Genomic DNA, 25,062 nt, shown 5'->3' with positions numbered 1-25,062 from the left:
GAATCAGACTGTGCAAATATGAAAAACATGTTGATTTGTTAAGAAAGAGATGTTAAGATGGCACAAGAAACACAGCAGACAATGTGCAACAAAGTATATACTGTTTTCCTCTGAAACATTTACAAAAATTATTCCACACCCTGAAGATTTAGTTATATGTGCCAAATTTCAGTTTTCACACTTAAAATGTCATAATGTTTAAGTTTTGTGGTTATATAAACATATAACGTAAAATCTGTAAATAAGATGAAACTTTTGGATTTAAATATTGTGTAGAACACAGTGTCAAATTAAATTATACGAATCCTCATTATGATAATATAGAAAGTATTGCACAACTGAATAACAAGTAAACAAATTCAATAAAAAAAACACCTTGTATGAAACTGCAGAGGTTGATGTAGTTCATTAGCAGAATGGGTTAGATGTGACACAACAGGTCTAGTACATTGTTGAGTTAGCTCCCTTCTTCTACCATGTTTGATTACAGTACTATAAAATCAATTGAAAGCGTGTTTAGAAATAACTTGATATTTCAGATTCAGGCTCCGTATGTAATGAGGAAATAACTTTTGGCACTGTAATGAAGTTCAAGAAGGCATAAAACATCTCCATATTTACAGTGCTTTTAATTACAAAATATACAAAAAAATATACAGCTGATTACAGATCTGAGTGGCCTAGACTGGCAGGATGGACTGTACTGTTTTTGAGCTTGCTGAATAGCAAATCCTGGTGAAAAACTTGAGACCAGTCTGTCCTCCAGGAATGTAGCTGACTATGTACCTGTAAGTGGACAGATGGGAAAAAAAATCAGGAACACGACATTAAATTATCATTCAACTTGAAAATACACACAAGATTCACGACATTAAATTATCACTCAACTTGAAAATACACACAAGATTCACAACATTAAATTATTATTCAACTTGAAAATACAAACAAGATTCACGAAATGAAATTATCATTCAACTTGAAAATACACACAAGACTAGGAATATTCAAACTGAAACTAAATAGACCATACATTATGATTAAATAAATGGACAGCTGACATTCAAGCACTTTATATACTATCTGTTTTGGACAAAAGACAAAAACATGTAATGTTAAATCCAAAATGAAAAGTCCAAAATTTTAAAGCTTTTACAATGACGTAACTTGTTACATGGAGCTAATGAGAATGACATTCAATAAATTATATTCATAAAATTGTGTTACAAACAGTCTTATGAACCTTGTATCTGAGGGTTTAACTGCTTTTACAGTGGTTCCACCATCCGAAATCTGCCTGAATGTATAAATTCAGTTGGTTTCATAAGAATATTCAATAAAAGAGAATCTAAGTTGTCCTTTATAGAGAGGTGTCCTGCATGTAGATCATATTTACAACAGCTGCTAATATGAGGGTAAGTAATTAAAACTTGAAAGTTATTTCAAATTTCCCAGGCTATTCATAGTTCATATTCCTTCTGAATATATTACTGCCATAAGGCCATTTTGACATGCAAAATCAAATTCTCATTTACTTTGGCAATAAAAATTAAAAGTAACTCAAAAATTAGTCAGGAGAAATTGGTGAGATGTTGGAATCATGCAAATAATAACACACATTATAGTGGAGTCTCACTGTATCACATTGGAATCACAATCAAACAACGGAAAGGTACATCTTACTTACCAAACTAAAGCCAAGACTTGTAGTACTGCACATATCACAGTCAAAACCGAGCTCTTTATCTGAAAAGAAAAATAAATAACATGCATTTGGTTTCCCTAATATAATTAAAAGTAAAATGATCAAAAGGTATTATGCAAGCTGTGTGAGTCGGCAAATGATTGACAGTTTATACCATAATAAAAAAACATTAAACTTAAATGTCATATGAAAACATCCATCCACAATTTGTTCACTACAGTCTAAAGCAGATTAACATATGCCTGTCTGAACTTTCACATGTTATGAATATAGAAAAAATCACAAGATGCTTATTACAATCTTTTTTCTGGATATTTTCTCCTTTTCAAGAAGTATACCTGCTTCCAAAATCTTTTACATCACCAAGCCTCCAAAATGTTCTAAATTATTTGATACTAACCCATAATGAGCAATACAAAGTGGCAAACAATGTGCCAAGATACGCTGTTGTAAATGGTAATCTGCCCATTGAAAACAGGTGCTTTACATGGTTTGCTGGACCCCACAGCATGGAAAAACTGTAAACAAAAAACAAAGATAAAAAATGCAAATGTTAAAAAAGAAAAGTTTACAAACTGAAATCTGCAGCCGTATACTTTTCTCAAAGTTTTGGCACATTTCTTTTCAATATAATGCTTCTAACATCACCCATTTGTCTATCATCTTCCCTCCAACAATATCAACAAGCGGAAACCTACTTAAATATCAAAACATTCCATAATTCCAGTGTCAATACTGTAGACATTGAATGAAAAAGTACTCTATACACAAAGACTTGAAACCAAACATACGATTACTTGTATCTTACTTTTCCTTCCAAAAAGTGCAAGATCAAGCAAGATGTCACTAACCAGGGTAGGTGGCATGTCGGCTTGTCAATGAAAATTGAAAACACATACATTGTACTGGCACTAAAGAGGAGAAAGAGAAGGTTGGAGCATATAATTTGTTTCACTGGCATTATGTATTATCTATTCTAGGCCACATATAAGATTGCTTTCTTGGCAAAAAGGGACAATGCATTTATAAAACTATCATTATCTCCTGAATCACTTCCTGCCACTGAATACTAGGCCATGGTTCATAATTCAAAGTGTCAGTAGCCCAACCATTAAAAACATATATTAATTTTGCATTATCAAGGCAGTTAATCTGTAGTCAGCATGGCTTCCTGGGTCTGCCTTTACCCCCCTGTGACTCTGCCCCAGGAGTCATAGCTTGGAAATCTTTGAGATCCCAGACAATGGAACTTAGTGGCAAAGTGGTTAAGGTTTTGACCTTGTAATTGTTGCAAGTTAAATTCCCACAATCAGATCAGATTGCATCTAAGATCTTACATACCAAGTTGATGGTGTTGTTGTTGTTGTTGTTGTTGTAGGGTTTAATGCCATTTTCAGCACAAGATAGGCTATACATGGCGGCCAGTATAATTGGTGGAGGAAGAACCCTGGAAAACCCAGGGAAGAACCACCGACCCACGAGAAGCTACTGGCAGGCTTTCTCACGTACCAACGTTAGCCGAGGCTGGACTCGAACTCACGCAGACAGAGGTGAGATGGCAGTGATCCGTAACGGCAAGCGCTTTAGACCACTCGGCCACTCGGGGCCCCACCAAGTTGATAAAAATATGATCAGAAATATGGTTTATAGTGTTTAAAGACTGTGCCAATCAGATGCCAGATCACCTCATTAGTATGCATGGATATTTCTCATAACTAAAATTATCTAAGATCCTGTGGATACAAGATTACACATCAACTCTGATCAGAAATAGTATTTAAAGACTGTGCCAATCAGATGCCAGATCACCTCATTAGTATGCATGGATATTTCTCATAACTAAATTTACCTAAGATCCTGTGGCTACAAGATTACACACCAACTATGATCAGAAATATGGGTTCTAGAGTATTCACAAGCTTGGCCAATCAGAAGCAAGAACACCTCATTAGCATGATGTTGCTCACAAATGAATGAAATTTTGACAATATAACAAACTTACAAACCAAATTTTATCAAAATCTGAACAGAAATATGTTTTTTAAAGTGTTAATAAAAGCAGCTATGAAATCCATTATTACCTGATTAACACACAGATATACATAAATGCATGTACCTAAATATATACATGTATACATCTACTCAAATACACATACATAATCTCAATCACAAAGTTCCAACACCTCATAGACAGCTTGCAGCCAACATATGAGCCACCCCTTGTACGTTTTGCAAGCTTAACTTAAATGTCAAATGAAAAAAAAATCTTCAAATTGCAAATTTTTTATGCTTTTTATTGAACACTGTGTCAATTAAAAATCCATTTCTCCAGTAAAACTGACTCCCAATGAATCAGTGAAATTTACCATCAAAATTAATGAAGCGGTAACAAGTCTAAAATTACTGACTGCATTACCTCCTTTGACTAAAGTTCAGTTTGTCGTTATGTCTGACTGAGCAAGTGCACCGACTGATGAATATATTACACTCACTGGTTTTGAGATCCTGATGACATTGACTAGGTCAGTACCTTTTGCTGACAACGACAGTAAGTACTGATTAAGAAATATTTGACAAAATAAAATTTAAATACGTACTACAATTCAAATAAAAGAAAGTACACATAAATGTCCAGTTTAGCTAATGCCACTTTTGCTTAAGTTTGTGGCCCTGGAGCGAGTATTATCTGTTCAAGTCAGGGCCACTGTTCACATGTTTATTTACTGGACTCTATTTTTTATTAGCAGGAAATCCAACAGATATTTTTTTCACAGCAAGGGCAACTATAAAACCTGATTACCGTAACATGTACTTCTTATACCATGTTAGGAAAAAATGAATGAAATGAACAACTATACAGAATTAAATTTTTCACTGAAATAATTTAAATATAAGGGAAACCTGTACTATTTAAAAACATGGAGAGAAAAAAAATCTAAAAAAATGGACCACATGTAACTATGGTAACTTCTGCATTAATTTTACCTGAAACAGTTCCAAGAAATAAGACGGGATTCTTGAATGTGAAACCACTTGTCATATATTCATTCCATTTTGATACTACATATGTAGTAGACCAGTCTAAATTGAAAAAAAATGGTGCCAGATATCTTTAAAAAAAAAACAGGCTGTAATTATGTGACTGTTGATGTTATAAAACTGAAAAATGTGGGACAGGGATTTTGTTAACCTTAAAAACATTTTGCACCGGACTGTCGTTAAGGGATGAACCATGGCAGGTCTAGCATACTACAACAGTCATCATTTGTAGACCTTACAACTATTCGCAAAAGTTACTGTAGACATGCTGACTAATTAAAGTGAGTGTTAATTGATCCATTTCTTTTGTGTCTATACTCTTGTACAGTAAAACCTGTATTGAAAGACTGACCCTTCTGCCCACAAACAATGGTCTCTCAAGACAGGTGGTTTCTCAGAACAGGTTTGAACAAAAAGACCAGTTTCCAAGGTCCAGTTTTAGAACAATTTGAAGAAACATAACCACAATCACTGTCCAAATATTCTATTTTTTATTAATAAGTCTTGCTAAAACATTGTATGCATTTGTCTGAAAACAAAATTATACAGCAATAAAGATATACTTTATCATTAAACACAAAATAACATTTTAAGATCATATGTATTAGCATAGGAAATTGTTTCTGATTGGCTCCTTTTCCTTTGTTACACCCTAAATTTGTTTTACCAACATTTAAACCACTATTTTGCAAGTGGTCTGCTCTTTTCCACTTCTTTCAGTTACAATAATCATTTTCCAGCATTAAAATTTGTCTCACTTTAGCCGGTGTTTCTTCCATTTGTATTAAGGTACTAGGTGCCTACATTATTAGTGCTTAGTTGTAATATCCACTGTAATGACTGTTTTGACCAGGCTTTGGGAAAATATGATAAATTTATACATGTGCATTGCATATCTAACAATGAATGAAATAAAATGAAACAGTTATCTCATCCAGAAACAATAATTTATTCAGAGACAAAAGTCAACGGCTTAATTCAAAGAAGACATACAGGGATTAACTCTATAAACAAAGTGTGCAACTGAGTCACACCTACTTGAATAGACAACAGCTTGGTGACTGGGATATAACCACTAATATATGCAGGAAAATAAAACTTCAAAAATCACAAGCCTTTCACACTATCAGTCAAATCCCTCAAATGATTCTCACTTGCTGGTTTAATAGACAAAGACCTTATTCAACCCCATGCAATACAGATTAACTTTAAAGACAAACAATATATGCGACCACTATGTTAATTTGGGCACTACAATGGCAAATTCACGACATGTATATTAGCCTGGTTTATGGACTATACCATCTGTCACTATATACAAGCCGGGTAGCCAGTATCCTTTGTCTTGGTGCTTTCATGCGTGTTTTCAATCAGAACAATCTTTACTATTCAAGTGATCGTTGTTACAAAAGGTTAGTGGTGTCTGTCTCTGTTCTCAAAGTCCCGAGTGGCCATGTGGTCTAAAGCATTCACCGTTCTGGATCATGCCATCTCACCTGTCTGCATGGGTTCGAGTCTCAGGCTTGGCTAACGTGGGTACATGCGAAAACCTGCCAGTAGCTTCTTGTGGGTTGGTGGTTCTTATCGGGGCTTTTCCAAGGTTCTTCCTCCACCAGTTATACTGGCCACCATGTATAGCTTATCGTGTGCTGAAAAATGGCATTAAACCCTACAACAACAACAACAACAAAATGATTGGCATTACAAGGTCTCTGTTCTCACAATATGGATGGTCATTCATAGAGTTGGATACGGTCGGGAATCAGGCAAAGTGCTGGAATACTTTACAGGTACTTTTAGTCTGGTTTAAAATTAAAAAAATGAAACACTAAAAGCATACCTACAAAATTTCTGATACTGGTAGCCAGTCCTTTTTTATCTGGAATGTACCAGCGGTCATTTGGATTAAATAAAGGCCAGTTGAGTTTATCCCCATTTTTGCAATTATGGTCGTTCATAACAGTGTCGAAATACATATTTTGTCAAGACATAATAGTCACTGGTCATGTTCAGTAGTCAGTTGCTCATGACAAAGCGTTTATATAATAAAATTGATCTGTGCATTACGTTTGTGGTCAGAAATGACAGGTGGTTACTCATAGCAGAGGTTGCTCATAACAGTTTTTACTGTATTAACTACTAATCCACATGGATTTAGCCGATTTGTGCCAAAAAATTTAACTGCTGATCCAGGTAAGTTGCAAAATTAAATGTACGTTAAATAAAAAAAATATAAATTTTTCTGTAATTATGGCATGTAATATATAGATTGCTCTTTTTATGCTCAGATTATGTTCTTTGCCACGTATAATAATAATAAATTATGCTTATACCTCTCTTGGGGGTTGGCATGTGTGAACCTACAACAAAGCAGTTCAGGTTCACATTTAATACAATTTCCCTTTGATCAGGTACCTGGGTAACCTGATCGCTAGAATTGACTGGTACCCAGTATTAAAAAAATTTTGATATATATATATATTGCATGTCTTGCTTTGTTCCCACTTCTCCCTGATCTGACCAAAAGGAAAAGTCGATTCTCCCTAAAATTCAAGTCTAGCTTGACCCCTGACAGTGCCTTGCCCAAGGACACACTATAATAGTCCACCATGATTGATCTTGAAAGGGTTTAAACCTGTACCTGTTAAGTCACAAGTCCAGCATGCAAACCACTGACCTACCGTGGTTCCTAAATTTCTGCATGGTGAAATATCTCTTAGCACAGGAGGGATTATATTTAAAGTAGGTGAGGTTCTCCATATCCCATTTCAAAGAAAGCAGCTTACTGTCGATAACTTGGACTAAAAATCAGTATCCAATGTATTCCATGTATTCACTTTATCAAAGTAGAACCTCAATATTTTCAATGTCTTTTTAGTGACACATCATTTTTGTAAACATATCAAAGGCAAATATTGAGGGTCATATTCATTAATGAGGCAATAGAAATTTATAATATAATCTCCACATTTTATTTTTAATGTACATATAATGCAAAAGAACCCAAGTCTCTAAACTTTTTAATCAGTTTTACAAGATGCATCTCTAAATTAATACAAAACTGCAATCAAGGCTAGCACTAATGAAAATGTTATCCTCCATACATCAAATTCAATTATATATACTCATGACAAGGTATAGATAAATAACTCAAACAAATATACCTACCTACTTATCACAAATAAACTTCCTAGTGTGTACAATGCTGCAAATTTTCTTGCTTTAAGAACGAGTAAAGGGATATAAAGGCAGGCCTGTAATGAGAAAATCAAAATGAGTAAAGGGATATAAAGGCAGGCCTGTAATGAGAAAATCAAAACGATTAAAGGGATATAAAGGCAGGCCTGTAATGAGAAAATCAAAACATTTTATGATGCTCCATACACTCCACAATGAGGTAAACTAACAAAATAGGTGACAAAATTAACAGCAGTATTGACAATAAATGTGTTCATGAAACACATATGCCCCAGCATAGCTATGTAATGACTTAACTAAAAAAAACACATTAACCAACATCTGAATAAAAATATTGCTATAGCTCTACCTGTCATGGTGCAGAATAATGAGACAGACAGACAGACAGACACTCTTTTATTTGGCTAAATGTAAAAATTTTGATAATAAGGATAATGTCATGTTCTGGTTGTTTTAAAATGTGAATAAAAAATTCAAACCCGTGAATCACATTACATTTCAATATTTCCTGTAAATATGACTTTTATTATAAAATTCTGACAATATTAGATTTCATTTTTTTTTTAAAATATGATGTATTTAGAACGACCCCAATAACACTTTTATGAAATATCCATTTAATCTTGTATGGATGAACAATACCGGAGTTCAATTCATATCACACACCTAGTCAACATGTAGAATTATTCAGGTATTTTAAATGACTCTGATATTCTATGATCCACCTGATCAAACTTTTATAAATTCCACTTTTCTTTGAATTCCATTTACACTACACAGGTTAAGGTATATTAACAGCATAATAACAAGGTATGAAAAGATCCAAAAACATATTCATGACTGCAGTTTTGTCCAGATGAGTGTGTCCAGAGTTGGGAGAAAGAACATTTCTGATATGGCATATGAATACACCCCAACTTTATGGTCTCCTTGTGTCCTTACACCATACTAAACTTGTTTTTTCTGCCAACTTGGATCTAACTGCATGTAGTTTTGTGTAGTTTTCAAACTATACACTTTGAAATCTGTATTATTTTACAAAATATTCCAGAATTCCTCAAATTTTCTTTGAAGAAAAATACAACAACAAGACTTACCTAACAAATTCAAGCTATTTTGACTGTCCTGCATTTGTAATACTCAGTTAAGAAAAAAAAGAGATATCAGAAAAGTTCAATCTGAGAAAGAAAATTTTACTTGTTTTGTGAAAACTGTAGCCTGGTATTACTTAACACATTTTGTGAAAACTCTATCCTGGATATAGTCTGAAATGTTTTGTGAAAGCTACGGCCTGCGTATAGTTTGACATGTTTTGTGAAAACTACAGCCTACGTATAGTTTGACATGTTTTATGAAAACTACAGCCTGCGTATAGTTTGACATGTTTTATGAAAACTGTAGCCTGCATATAGTTTTATATATTTTGTGAAAACCGTAGCCTGGATATACTTTGGCATGTCAAGTGAACACAAGGGTCTGGATATAGTTTGACATGTTTTGTGAAAACTGGGGCCTGGATATAAATCATGTGGCTCAAAGCTTTCAAAAGGATAAAAATATATTCTCAGTAAAAATACTTGCCATTGAAAAACAGAATGTTCCCAGAAGAAGGCAAATGACAAATCCTAGAATTCTCTGTTTCTTGGTCTGAAAGGAGAAAAGAAAATACATGATGTAACAAATTTCCAGATGTTCTAAATACTAGGTACCAAATATACTCAATTATAAGTTGAGTGCAAACTGCAAACACCACAGACCCTGATTTGCCATTGTGCCAGCAGATCAGGGTGTATGTTGTTTTACTATTTCTATCAGGCTGCGTAGACAGAAATCTGCTTGTGCATTATGCAACAGCAGATATGGGTCTGCACATTATGCAATGGCAGATGTGGGTCTGTGCATTATGCAATGGCAGATATGGGTCTGTGCATTATGCATGACAGATATGGGTCTGTGCATTATGCAATGGCAGATGTGGGTCTGTGCATTATGTAATGGCAGATGTGGGTCTGTGCATTATGCAATGGCAGATGTGGGTCTGTGCATTATGTAATGGCAGATATGGGTCTGTGCATTATGCAATGGCAGATGTGGGTCTGTGCATTATGCAATGGCAGATGTGAGTCTGTGCATTATGCAATAGCAGATATGGGTCTGTGCATTATGCAATGGCAGATATGGGTCTGTGCATTATGCAATGGCAGATGTGGGTCTGTGCATTATGCAATGGCAGATATGGGTCTGTGCAGTCTGCAGCTGGACTTGACTTGGTAGCTCTGCTTAAATTCAGCACAGGGATGACAAATTAATATGAAACATTTACCTAGCACATTTCTTTTTCCTTGTTATGAATAGTAATTTTTACCTCTGACACTTCCCTTTTACTTGTTATGAATAGTAACTTTCAACATTTGACACTTCCCTTTTCCTTGTTATGAATAGTAACTTTCAACATCTGACACTTCCCTTTTCCTTGTTATGAATAGTAACTTTTACCTCTGACACTTCCCTTTCCTTGTTATGAATAGTAACTTTCAACATTTGACACTTCCCTTTTCCTTGTTATGAATAGTAACTTATACCTCTGACACTTCCCTTTTACTTGTTATGAATAGTAACTTTCAACATTTGACACTACCCTTTTCCTTGTTATGAATAGTAACTTTTACCTCTGACACTTCCCTTTTACTTGTTATGAATAGTAAATTTTACCTTTGAAACTTCTCTTCACAATCCTTTTCTCCTTGTTATGAATAAATGTTATCTTTGACACTTCCCTTTTTATGTGTCATGGATAATAACTTGTACCTTTAACACTTCCATCTATTTTTGTTATATACTGTATACATTGTACATCACAGATAGAAGGTCTCAAGGTAGATTAGTTCTGTAACTGAGATACCTTGTCTAAATAAAGTTATTTTTTTTTATTAATAATAATAATAATAATAATAATAATAATAATAGTATTAGTATTAACTGGCAATTCCCTTTTACCTTGTTACTTATACCTTTGAAACTTCCCTTTATTGATAATAACTTTAACATTTTACACTTCCCTCTATGGACAGTAAATTTAAGCTTTGACACTAAAACCTTGGACAATTCTCTTAATGCTTAATGGATACTAACTTAATGCTTAATGGATACTAACTTAATGGATATTAACTTAATGCTTAATGGATACTAACTTAATGGATACTAACTTAATGGATACTAACTTAATGCTTAATGGCTATTAACTTAATACTTAATGGATATTAACTTAATCCTTAATGGATATTAACTTAATGCTTAATGGATACTAACTTAATGCTTAATGGATACTAACTTGAATTTTGACACTCGTCTTAATGAAATATAACTGCTGATTAGGAACTGTGTGGTTAGCATGAACAAGTTCTCCATTTTCTTGAATCAAAAAGAATGATAGATGTAAAGTTATTAAAGATATGTGGTTTAGAGGTAATGAAAATCTCAAGTCTCTTGGCAGACTTTTTTTCCTCCTGAAAATGACTATGGCAACTGTATATTTGTGAATTTAATTTAAATCATTCAAAAGAAATAAAACAAGTTCTGATTGAAAATAAAATACTGATTGGCCCCACAGAATATCATTTTCAGGTGAATATTTGCTGCTGTTTTAGTGTTAGTATTATCCTTCCAAGATTAAATGGTTTCCACTCAAGCTAATTATTTATAACAATAATTTTTACCTTAAGAAATTATATAAATTCACGCGACAAAGCATTTTATTCTAAAAATAACAATTATTTGCTGGCTACAAAAGCTGACTTACTACCTCAAATATATAAAACACCTAATTTCAAGTTAGATGATGGACTTTTGTTTCCTTAAACCTCTAACAAATCTTGGAGAATGACAACAAAACTAAGTTATTATTCTTTCTTATCTTCCTTACTCTATGTGTAGGTTTCGTACATTTTGTTCTCAAGGTATCACATGATTACATACCAGGTCAAAAACCACTGGGTGTGTGGGATGGATATAATATGTAATGTATAAATCCTTGGGCAATTGTTCGTTTACTGTGATTTTATACAATCAGGAGATAATCTCTCACACCTTTGTTTATCTGGCTATAGAGAGTTTGCCCAGAGCTGGGAAAACAAGCCAAGTCAGACCTCTATAGTCTGATGAATGGGTAAATCAGACCTAGTCAGCTTTTAATCTAAACTTAGCAACATCCTTATTCATTGTCCCACCCCACCCCACCCCAAAAATTTGCAAACTAGACCATGTTATCAGGGTATTTTATTTCCTTAAGGTGTTTACTGGGAAGTTAATGGAAAGTCAAATCAAAGACAAGTGGATATACATGTAGTGTTATTTGATAATTGCTGTTACCAATGTCCGATTGGAGTAAAAATCAGTCAAAATATTTTGATCTACATGTCTGGCAAACAAAGGGATTTCACACCCACCCACCCCACAAAGAGCTGATTAGTGTAGTTATTTCAAATGTAATAAATTACAATTGCTTGCGCTATGTAATCAACAACTTTTGATTAACATTAAATTATATTTCTATTTAAAAACACATTACATTCATATTATTCTATCAGATAATTTGACTAGAATCAAGTGTCAAGCCACACTTTTAAATGTGAACCACTGGTACTGGTATTTCAATGTGATAATGTATCAGGGAAAGTGAATATTTTAAAACTGTGTTCATAGGCATGTTCTGTAAGCACTATTTATTAATGGTCAGTTTGCCATAATGACCCATGTGATGCAGGTTCAATGCCAGAATAGCTTTTATGGTACTTGGGCCCATTCATCTTCACAAGGCAAGGATCCTCAATCCATATTTGACATGGATCCTCAATCCATATTTGACATGGATCCTCAATCCATATTTGACATCAATTGATGACCCATGACCTGGGAAAATGAAGCCCATTTTGGCTCATTTGGATATTGTTGGGTGGACTGCTAAAAATAATCTATGATGTCATTATGGATAATAAATACAGCAAAATTGTTCAAACAAGTACCTTATTTGAACACCACAGGTAGTCAGCCAAGTGAGCCAGTCTAGAATTATTATTGTTTACATAAATTAATAGGGGGCCCCGAGTGGCCGAGTGGTCTAAAGCGCTCTTTGTTACGGATCACTGCCATCTCACCTCTGTCTGCGGTGGTTCGAGTCTAAGATTCAGCCAATGTGGGCATGTGAGAAAGCTTGCCAGTAGCTTCTCGTGGGTCGGTGGTTCTTTCCGGGGTTTTCCGGGTTCTTCCTCCACCATTAATACTGGCCGCCATGTATAGCCTATTGTGCTGAAAAATGGTGTTAAACCCCACAACAACAACAACAACATAAATTAATAGAATGGGTCACACTCAAAAATTAAATTTGCAAACCCAGCCATTCTTGGGTATAACCTAACCAATATATATATGGGGCCCAGAGTGGCCGAAAGCGCTCTTTGTTACGGATGACTGCCATCTCACCTCTGTCTGCATGGGTTTGAGTCTAGGATTCGGCCAATGTGGTTATGTGAGAAAGCTTGCCAGTAGCTTCTCGAGGGTCGGTGGTTCTTCCCGGGTTTTTCCTCCACCATTAATACTGGCCACCATGCATAGCCTATCATGTGCTGAAAAATGGCGTTAAACTACACAACAATATATATATATATATCTGTGTGTGTGTGTGTGTGTGTGTGTGTGTGTGTGTCTTTTGGACAGTAATATACATTTAAAGACTTTTCAGTAAGTCTATATATAATAATATTATGTTTTTCCAGTATACGTAAAATTTGTGATTTGTGATTTTGATTTTTAACGTAGCTTTAAAAATTTTTCAGTCATATCGCTACGATGCCTGCAATGTGGCAGTTTATAGTGATGTCTAGCACTGGGGCATCATGCTGCAGACATGTAGCATGATGTCCTACCCAGTCACATTATCCTGACACCAGGCCGACCAGTCCTAACACTAACCTCTTAATGCTGAACGCCAAGCGAGGCAGCTGTTAGTACCATTTTTGTAAGTCTCTGGTATGACTGGGCCGGGGATCGAACCCACGACCTCCCGCATCCGAGGCGGACGCTCTAACCACTAAGTCACCGGAGCGGTATATGTAAAATTACAAAATGTTTTAATTTATAATACTGCAGTTACTGTAAACTAATAATCTAATTATAGACCCATTAGATTATTTGCATACCCAAGATTTAAAAGATTTTCATAGAAGCATAATGACATGATGAAGCCACCATTAAGAAAAGATTGCAAATAAAAATTCCCGCAAGAGACAAAGGCTGGAAAATAATGTTTTTAAAACTTAACGACACATATCACAACTATGCAGGTCCCTTAACAACTGAATATTATTTTAAAAAGATTGACAGAAAAATGTAACAGGATACTTGTATTTGTGGGGACAGATGGGATGGATTGAGTGTAATGTGATGGGTAATTATTTTCGAAGACCCAATTTATTAAAATATTTCTTCTACTTAAGATAATGCATTTTTACACCTGGCTATTGTATGGGGAGTTATCCAACGACATACCAGGGATTTTACACCTGGCTATTGTATGGGGAGTTATCCAACGACATACCAGAGATTTTACACCTGGCTATTGTATGGGGGTTATCCAACGACATACCAGGGATTTTACACCTGGCTATTGTATGGGGAGTTATCCAACGAGATTCAGTTCTCCATCTCATTTAAGCTGATGAAAGTAGACTGATATACCAGGGAACTGACTTGACTGTGTCTCAAATAGAGACATTATGTTCAAAGACCAGGCTGTTACCTGAAATCTCAAATCATCCTGGTACTTGATCCTGTGAGAATATGTAAATCTAATAACGAGTGGTCAGTTTTGTCAGAGGTAGCATCCATGAAGATGGTTTCAGTTGCAGCTCAACATCATAGGCTGTCTTCCGTACTCTACTAAACACATTTGACCACTGTCTTTCATACTCTACTAAACACATTTGGACCACTTTCATACTCTACTAAACACATCTGGACCACTGTCTTTCATACTCTACAGTGATAGAAATGCCACAGTGATAGATATGCCACAGTGACATATATACCAGTGATAGATATGCCACAGTGATAGAAATGCCACAGTGACAGATATGCCACAGTGATAGAAATGCCACAGTGACAGATATGCCACAGTGACAGATATGCCACAGTGACAGATACACCAGTGATAGACATGGAAGTGTTCCTTGTGTAGATATCTGTGGTCTAACTGCAATTTTCTTCAACCAGCAGCATGGCCTTAACATCACTGGAACAAGCTGATACACACTGTGCCAAATGCTTTGCATCATGACTTGCCAAAGTATGCTCTCTCATGTTGCATGTTTTTGATAATTTCGCAGTTGTTGGGCACGATTATAGGGTTGGCCTGGAATTGAATTTTAGTACTCCAAGTCCGTGAACAAACTATATCCTGTGCAGGAACTAAGTGTGCACTTCCACCATTGCATGATCTTCCAGAATGCATATTTAGTATACAGGTATCCTTTGAAACAGTTTAGACCCACTCTTGTTACTTGTGATGACTTCAATTTTGGAATGATTTCATTCACAAAACTCTTCGATTTTTTTTCTTCATAGGTCTGTATTAAAGCCACAGAAAATAAAGTAAAGCCATTTGGCACAAAAAACATAAAATTCTTTCTTTTTTAAAAATAATTAGAGAATGAAGCCAAATATTTTCCTGTATATCCCTATCCTGTCCTGTCTAAGAGTAAGACCTAAATAAACTGTAATGATTTCAATGCTATATGCTTCTTTTACAATTTGCCATTAAGACTTCAGTTGCTAAACAATGACCCTTTTCCTGTGAAACCAGCAATTCAGTGTTATCAATAATAATTAAGAATAATATCATATCAACACATTTTTTAAAGTAATTTATTGATAATTCAAATTGTGAATTTTTGTCCTGCATGCCATCCATTACAACTTGTATAATTCAAATTGTGACATTTTATCCTGCATGCCGTCCATTACTACTACTTAAATAATTCAAATTGAGACATTTTGTCCTGCATGCCATCCATTACAACTTGTATAATTCAAATTCTGACACTTTATTCTGCATGCCGTCCATTACTACTTGAATAATTCAAATTGTGACATTTTATAATGCATGCTGTCCATTACTACTACTTAAATAATTCAAACTGTGAATTTTTATCCTGCATGCCGTCCATTACTACTTAAATAATTCGAATTGAGACTTTTTGTCCTGCATGCCATCCATTACTACTTAAATAATTCAAACTGTGAATTGTTATCCTGCATGCCGTCCATTACTACTACTTAAATAATTCAAATTGAGACTTTTTGTCCTGCATGCCATCCATTACTACTTGTATAATTCAAATTGTGACATTTTATTCTGCATGCCGTCCATTACTACTTAAATAATTAAAATTGTGAATTTTTGTCCTGCATGCCATCCATTACTACTTAAATAATTCAAATTGTGACTTTTTATCCTGCATGCCGTCCATTACTACTTAAATAATTCAAATTGTGACATTATATCCTGCATGCCGTCCATTACTACTTAAATAATTCAAATTGTGACTTTTTGTCCTGCATGCCGTCCATTACTACTTAAATAATTCAAATTGTGACTTTTTATCCTGCATGCCATCCATTACTACTTAAATAATTCAAATTGTGACATTATGTCCTGCATGCCATCCATTACTACTTAAATAATTCAAATTGTGACTTTTTATCCTGCATGCCATCCATTACTACTTAAATAATTCAAATTGTGACATTATGTCCTGCATGCCATCCATTACTACTTAAATAATTCAAATTGTGACTCTTTGTTCTGCATGCCGTCCATTACTACTTAAATAATTCAAATTGTGACATTTGATCCTGCATGTCGTCCATTACTAAAATAATTCAAATTGTGACATTATATCCTGCATGCCGTCCATTACTACTTAAATAATTCAAATTGTGACTTTTTGTCCTGCATGCCGTCCATTACTAAAATAATTCAAATTGTAATATTTTATCCTGCATGCCGTCCATTACTACTTAAATAATTCAAATTTTGACTTTTTATCCTGTATGCCATCCATTACTACTTAAATAATTCAAATTGTGACTTTTTGTCCTGCATGCCATCCATTACTACTTAAATAATTCAAATTGCGACTTTTTGTCCTGCATGCCGTCCATTACTATTTAAATAATTCAAATTGTGACATTTTATCCTGCATGCCGTCATTACTACTTGTATAATTCAAATTGTGACATTTTATCCTGCATGCCGTATATTACTATTTAAATAATTCAAATTGTGACTTTTTGTCCTGCATGCCGTTCATTACTACTTGTATAATTCAAATTGTGACATTTTATCCTGCTTGCCGTCCATTGCTACGTGTATAATTCAAATTGTGAATATTTGTCCTGCATGCCACCCATTACTACTTAAATAATTCAAATTGTGAATTTTTGTCCTGCATGCCATCCATTACTACTTAAATAATTCAAATTGTGAATTTTTTTCCTGCATGCTGTCCATTACTACTTAAATAATTCAAATTGTGAATTTTTGTCCTGCATGCCATCCATTACTACTTAAATAATTCAAATTGTGAATTTTTGTCCTGCATGCCGTCCATTACTACTACTTAAATAATTCAAATTGAGACTTTTTGTCCTGCATGCCATCCATTACTACTTGTATAATTCAAATTGTGACATTTTATCCTGCATGCCGTCCATTACTACTTGTATAATTCAAATTGTGAATATTTTGTTTGTCATCAGCTTTCTTTATAAAAAAAAAACTCATGGTTGGTGTCTGGACAATTCTTTACTATCATTAAAAAATGTATTACAGTATGGTGTCCAGTGTCAAAATATCTGGATTAATTACAGTATATTCCCTCTTTTATTTAATCATTAAACAATGGAAATTTATTTTGAGCAAATGGAAATGTCAGATTCCATGAGTCATGCACTAATCTCTGTTTCTTTCATTCATAATTTGATTCATTACCTATTTTTTGTCAGCCAGTCTCAGAAGAATCAGGCTTATCTACAGCCTTGTGCTTGGCACCAAAGAAAGCAAACAAGGTTGCCATTAAAAGAACATGCATTGAACAACTGTTCAACAATGGAAGCACATGGACACATGACACCAAAAATACCAGCTGAGGTGATTAATATTCCATTGATGTTATTTCTCCAACAAACAAAATAAATCATGTAACTTAAAAAATACACGGAAGTCCCAATATACTATTTTTTAAAACAAAATGGTAAACAAAAAATACTGCCAGGAAAGACTTGCTGTTGCTTATTATTTGTTGGGGTGGGGTTAATGCCATTTCTCAGTGTAAGATAGGCTATACACGGCAGCCATTATAACTAGTGAAGGAATAACCCGAGAAAACTCCCATAAGAACCACAGGCCCTTGGGAAGTTACTGGCAGCTTTCTCACATGACCCCACTGTCCGTGCCTGAGACTTAAACCCACACAAAGGTGAGATGTCAGTGACTGATAAAGGCAAGCACTTTAGTCCACTCGACCACCCACGGCCCCAGGAAGGATTTCAAGTCATGCTAAATGGTAAGTAGTGATAACAAGATTTTCACAGTGGCCACAGTGGTAGCCATACTGGACCTCATATCAACACCATTTCCATCTAGGATCAACCAAACATTACAGAAAATGTTTTGGTAAAATCCCCATGTCAAAATGACTTTCCAGTCTGGAAAAGTAGTGATAACACCATTCTGAAGATGGCAGCTCTGGAGGCCATACTGGTTGTCAGATCAGCACCATTTTCATAATGATCAACCAGACATAAAAGAAGTCCTTCAATGAAAACTTCATGCTGATACGACTATTCATTCAGGATTAGTTGGTATAACAAGATTTTTCTAGATGGCTGCTGGGTGGTGACCATATTAAATTAAAGACTGGCATTATTTTCATTTTAAGGCTAACTGTATGTCATAAGAAGACTTTTGGAGACAGCCCCACATTAATGACTTTCTGTTCAGTTGGAGTAATAATAAGATTTTCAAGATGGCCACTGTGGTGGCCATAATGGATGTTAGATTTGCACCATTTTGACACAGCACCACCTATATACCACAAGAAGCCTTTAGTGAAAACCCCATGTTGTTATGACCGTGTAGGAAGAGCAATAGTAAATTTTCAAGATGGCAAATGTAGTGGCCATATTGGCACAATTTCCCATTTAGAACCAACTAGACATCAGAGCAAGTCTTTTAGTAACATCCCAATGTTGATATAACCATCCATTCAGGAGTAGCAAGATTTTTAAGATAGCCACTGTGGCAGTCATATTGGATGCCCTAGTAAAGTAACACCATTTCCATGTATGAGCAGCTAGACCATGGGCTGAATGTGTGTGTAAAGTTTCATTGCACTCCTTTGTTGATAGCATGCTTGTATCATCATAAGTGGTGATATCTTCAAAAGAATAGCTCGTAGACGAAAACACAAGTCACGTGTTTAATCAACACACACGAAGGTAACTCCTTCAAGACCACTACAGAATAGAGAGTAACAGTTGTCTTTCTTAGATCATATCAACATCCCTTTTTCTCTAACGAAACTAATTGAGATCTAAACAAAACATCAATTTATGAACAAGTTAACAGGTTATAAAATTTACAGTTACAAAAAGTACTGGCTTTGGATTTTTTGACTTAGATAAAAATTATTGACTAGACTTTAACTGAAAATGATTTAAAGAAGACAGGATTTTATACTATGCAGTCATCAAAATGCAATGCAAATAAATTCAACTAATTTAGCTAACAATAACTGTAACACTTGAAAACATTTCTAGATCACTACAGGGGATTATTATGTCCCTCACAACTGCATAAAACTGACTCAAAACCTCACATAGTCTTTGAGATAGGTTGGCGTCTTCACTTCGCGCCTGGGTCTTATAACTGGTGTAGTCACTGATTCCAGGCATGTCGACTCTGGTACGGGACACCTCTGATCAGGTTCCTTTACATGCGTGTCAGCCGTTTGCTCCTGTACAGTTGTTCTTTCCGGTGATTTATCGCGGATTTGTACTGGGATTGATGTCGGTCTTATGTGTTCACTATTTCTCTTGTATTGAACACCATCCGTTGAAGTTACAATACAGTTTCGGTTGTTTGATTCTGTAATAACACCTTTTCTCCAGGGTTTATCTGGTTTGTGTCGGAAATATACAGGCTGACTGTTTTCAAGTTTTAGTTTAATTCTAGCACTGCGGTCATAACTTTTCTTGATACAGTCCTTCCTAGCATCTCGCTTCTTGTTTCTGGGCGACTTCTTTTGAACCAAAGGTAGCATTGATCTTGTTTCTCTCCCAAACATCATTTGGGCCGGACTTAGACCAGTGTCCTGTCTTGGAGTATTCCTTAGTTCTAGCAGTGCTTCGTACTGATCAGTCCTAGAGTTCAGGCATTTAACCATCATGCCTTTTATAATCTTCACACCGGCTTTGGCTTTGCCATTTGACTTTGGGTGATGAGGAGAAGTCACGTGATGTTGAATGCCCCACCGTTTCGTGAACTGACTGAATTCGTCAGACGTAAATTGTGGTCCGCCATCGCTGATGATTATTCTAGGTATTCCAAATTGCGCAAACTGCTTCTTGAGTTTGATAATGACTTGACTTGATGATGTTGTGGTGAGTAAATCAACGTCTATAAAATTTGAGTAATAATCAATCGCCAGCAAATAGTTTCTACCCTGTATTTCAAACAAGTCTAACCCAATTTTCTCCCATGGGTAGTTGCCGTCATCATGTTGCCGCAGGGGCTCTTTCTGGAGTTTTGGCTTTCTCTCCAAGCAGTGTTCACAATTGTCTGCTAATTGTCTTATTTCTTGATTCATTCCCAGCCAGAAAACGGTTCCTCGTGCTCTCCTAACCATACTGTCAAAGCCAAGGTGGGCACTATGTAAACGTTCTTTAATTTGTCCTCTCCAAGCTTTTGGAATTAAAACAGCTTCCCCTTTCAGTATTATACCGTCATAAAAGCTCAGTGTGTCTCTGATAGAGAAATAAGGTCTCACTTCAGGCTTTAGGTCATTTTTGTTTTTGGGCCATCCTTCTATAATACGGTCAATCAACAACTGACAAGTTGTGTCTTTGGCAGTTTCTCTCCTGATTTCTGTAATTCGCGCATCCGGAATTTTATCAAACATTTCGACCTCACATACTTTCAGCCTAGTCAGTTCAGTGTCATCTGACAAACTATAAGCACGACTTAGTGTGTCCGCAATGATTAATTCAGATCCTTTGACGTACCGAAACGTAACATTGTATCTAAACATCTTCATTAGAATGTCTTGTAGCCGCTTTGGTGCTTGACTGAGTGGTTTCTTCAGGATGGCTTCCAGAGGTTTATGGTCGTTTTCAACAATCACTGGGCGACCATATGTGTACTGATTGAACCTCTCTAGCCCATACAATACTGCAAGCGCTTCTTTTTCTATTTGTGCCCAGTTCCTTTCAGCTGGTTTCAAAGATCTTGATGCAAACTCAAGTGGGTGTCCATCTTGCAGCAGAGCAGCTCCTAGGCCATCTTTACTACTATCAACTTGTAGTACCAAGTCCTTATTTGGATCGTAGATTGCTAACACATCTGTTTGCTTTAACAGTTGTTTCACTCTTTCAAAAGCTTCCGTGCATTGTTTTGTCCATTTCCACGGTGTGTTCTTTCTAGTCAGGTTTCTCAATGGTTCAAGAGTCTCAGACAGATTTGGCACAAATTTAGCCATATACTGTACCAATCCACAAAATCGTTTGATTTCAGTAACGTCCGTCGGAGCATTCATTTCAAGAACAGCTTTGATTTTATCGTTATCTGGCTTGATACCTTGTGGCATGATTCTGTGTCCATGGAAAGTGATTTCAGGGCCCATATCCTTCTTTCCTTCATTCAAAACAATGTGCCTCTCTTCACAGCGTTTGTAAAGCTTTGCCAGCTTTTCATCATTGTCTTTCTGAGCTGCTATTTCATTATCACCACAACCAACGATGATAATATCATCCGCAATTGTAAATATGCCTTCAAGGTCGCTAAGAGCTTCATTCAGTTTCCGCTGAAATATTTCACTGGATACATTCAGTCCGAACGGTAGTCGAGCCCATCTGTATCTTCCAAACGGTGTTATCATAGTAGTAAGTAGACTGGATTTTTCATCAAGTCTAATATGCCAATATGCTTCTTGCACATCGAGTTTCGTGAATACTTTGGCATTATGTAATCCTGGAACTACGTCATCAAAAGTTGGAAGTCTATATCGTTCTCTCACTAACACTTTGTTCAGTGGTTGAGGATCTAAACATATCCTCCACGATCCATTGCTCTTCTTTGTAATTGCCATCTGGCTAACCCATTCAGTTGGTTCTGTAACTGGTATTAAAATGCCGCGTTCTGTCAGTAGGTCAATTTGTTCTTTCACCTCAGTTCTCACTGCCAGCGGTATGTTGCGAGCTGGCAATGCCCTGGGTTTTGCATCATCTGTGAGTCTGAGGTTCACTTCACCAAGATCTCCGAGGTGGCGTTTGACGCTTCCGATAAAATTATCGGTGTTAATTGTGACCAGTTTCAGTTCTTGAACCGCTTTCAAACCTAGCAAGCAATCTAGCTCATTTGGCACAATTACAAAAGTTACGTTATAAGTTTCATTGTTCACTGGGTTTGTCACTGTCAGAGTTGCCTCCCCTAAGGATTTCGCTGTTGACTTGTTCCACATTCTGAGATGTGACACTTTCTGTATTCTCTGAGATTTTCGGACAAATCTCTGTTGGATTGTATTTACCTGGGCCCCAGTGTCAATGTGAAATGTTACATCACAGTCATTTACAATCATTTTGGCTTTTGCCTTTGAATTGATCGAACTGTCAATGTAGTTAAGCCAGAATTCTTCTTCTGTAGCTTCTTCGGGCTTGTCATTTTGGTCAACTGTTTGCACTTTCTTGCAGCATGATTTGAAATGGTTCTTTACACCACAGTTGTTACATCTCTTTCCCCAGGCTGGACATTTTTCTTTGCTTCGTTCATGAAACAGTCCACAGAAACCGCACTTAAGTTTCGGTCTTACCAATCCAGTACCAGATACACCTGCTTGTGATCGTGGTTTCGTGTTATCAACTTTGTTCACTGAATCACGTACTTTATCTTGTCTGATTTCTTGCACATGTCTATTTGACTGTTCAAATGCTCGGCAAGTTTGAAGACACTTGTCAAGTTCAAGTTTTTCTTCTCTCAACAACAATTCTTGGAGCTTACCACTTGTGCTGAGTACAATTTTATCTCTTATCATTCTGTCTTTTTCTTTGAAATTGCACGACTCTGCTCTTCTCCTAACTTCGGTAAGGAAATGTTCGAACGATGTAAAGTCATCATATTTCACACACCAGAACCTGTGGGTTTCAAGAACTTCATTCCTCCGTGGATTACAGTAGGCTTCAATCTGTTGCAGAACTTTGTCTGGATCGTTTTTGTCATCTTGATTTGCCCATACAAACTGGTCATAAATGTCAATTACCTTCGGTCCTGCACAGTGTAAAATGATGCTGGTTCGAACTGTCTTGTCTTTGTTTTGGGAACCACTAGCGGTCAAATATATTTCTATCTGTCGCTTCCATCTCTTGAAGTTTTCACTTATGTTTCCTTCAGTAATATCTAAAGTCCCAGGTGGCTTTAACGAGTCCGCCATGTCGAACGAATCAAATCGGGACGAATGTTCAATTAAATGTGATCTATTTTCGCGACCTGGCTTGGTCAAATTTTCGGAGTTTCTTCAACTCTGTGCGTTTATCCAGCGAAAATCAACGTTGCAGACGTTATCAGGATATGCGTTCACCGCTGCCACCATGTTGATAGCATGCTTGTATCATCATAAGTGGTGATATCTTCAAAAGAATAGCTCGTAGACGAAAACACAAGTCACGTGTTTAATCAACACACACGAAGGTAACTCCTTCAAGACCACTACAGAATAGAGAGTAACAGTTGTCTTTCTTAGATCATATCAACATCCCTTTTTCTCTAACGAAACTAATTGAGATCTAAACAAAACATCAATTTATGAACAAGTTAACAGGTTATAAAATTTACAGTTACAAAAAGTACTGGCTTTGGATTTTTTGACTTAGATAAAAATTATTGACTAGACTTTAACTGAAAATGATTTAAAGAAGACAGGATTTTATACTATGCAGTCATCAAAATGCAATGCAAATAAATTCAACTAATTTAGCTAACAATAACTGTAACACTTGAAAACATTTCTAGATCACTACAGGGGATTATTATGTCCCTCACAACTGCATAAAACTGACTCAAAACCTCACATAGTCTTTGAGATAGGTTGGCGTCTTCACTTCGCGCCTGGGTCTTATAACTGGTGTAGTCACTGATTCCAGGCATGTCGACTCTGGTACGGGACACCTCTGATCAGGTTCCTTTACATGCGTGTCAGCCGTTTGCTCCTGTACAGTTGTTCTTTCCGGTGATTTATCGCGGATTTGTACTGGGATTGATGTCGGTCTTATGTGTTCACTATTTCTCTTGTATTGAACACCATCCGTTGAAGTTACAATACAGTTTCGGTTGTTTGATTCTGTAATAACACCTTTTCTCCAGGGTTTATCTGGTTTGTGTCGGAAATATACAGGCTGACTGTTTTCAAGTTTTAGTTTAATTCTAGCACTGCGGTCATAACTTTTCTTGATACAGTCCTTCCTAGCATCTCGCTTCTTGTTTCTGGGCGACTTCTTTTGAACCAAAGGTAGCATTGATCTTGTTTCTCTCCCAAACATCATTTGGGCCGGACTTAGACCAGTGTCCTGTCTTGGAGTATTCCTTAGTTCTAGCAGTGCTTCGTACTGATCAGTCCTAGAGTTCAGGCATTTAACCATCATGCCTTTTATAATCTTCACACCGGCTTTGGCTTTGCCATTTGACTTTGGGTGATGAGGAGAAGTCACGTGATGTTGAATGCCCCACCGTTTCGTGAACTGACTGAATTCGTCAGACGTAAATTGTGGTCCGCCATCGCTGATGATTATTCTAGGTATTC

The 25,062-nt window shown here is 36.0% G+C and overlaps 1 protein-coding gene across 2 annotated transcripts in view; it reads right to left on the bottom strand.

Annotated features, from left to right (window-relative positions):
• Nucleotides 1-612: 612 nt before the first annotated feature.
• Nucleotides 613-25,062, bottom strand: part of LOC149770826 (uncharacterized) — a 43,553-nt gene continuing 19,103 nt past the window's right edge. The window contains exons 3-7 of one of the 2 annotated variants that reach the window (XM_089949064.1): nt 9,521-9,586; nt 7,910-7,995; nt 2,103-2,220; nt 1,685-1,743; nt 613-786 (exon numbers count right to left, since the gene is read on the bottom strand). In XM_089949064.1, the coding sequence (XP_089805190.1) occupies nt 681-786; nt 1,685-1,743; nt 2,103-2,220; nt 7,910-7,995; nt 9,521-9,586 (435 nt within the window). In that variant the 3' untranslated portion in view covers nt 613-680. The remainder of the gene's footprint in view (nt 787-1,684; nt 1,744-2,102; nt 2,221-7,909; nt 7,996-9,520; nt 9,587-25,062) is intronic. The other variant, XM_089949066.1, reaches the window with a different exon arrangement.

The sequence above is a fragment of the Sinohyriopsis cumingii genome, unplaced genomic scaffold (genome assembly GCF_028554795.1).
Source record: "Sinohyriopsis cumingii isolate HCF-2022 unplaced genomic scaffold, ASM2855479v2 utg002264l, whole genome shotgun sequence".
NCBI lineage: Eukaryota > Metazoa > Mollusca > Bivalvia > Unionida > Unionidae > Sinohyriopsis > Sinohyriopsis cumingii.
The sequence above is the reverse complement of the archived record's forward strand: the minus strand, read 5'-3'. Positions and strand labels throughout refer to the sequence as shown.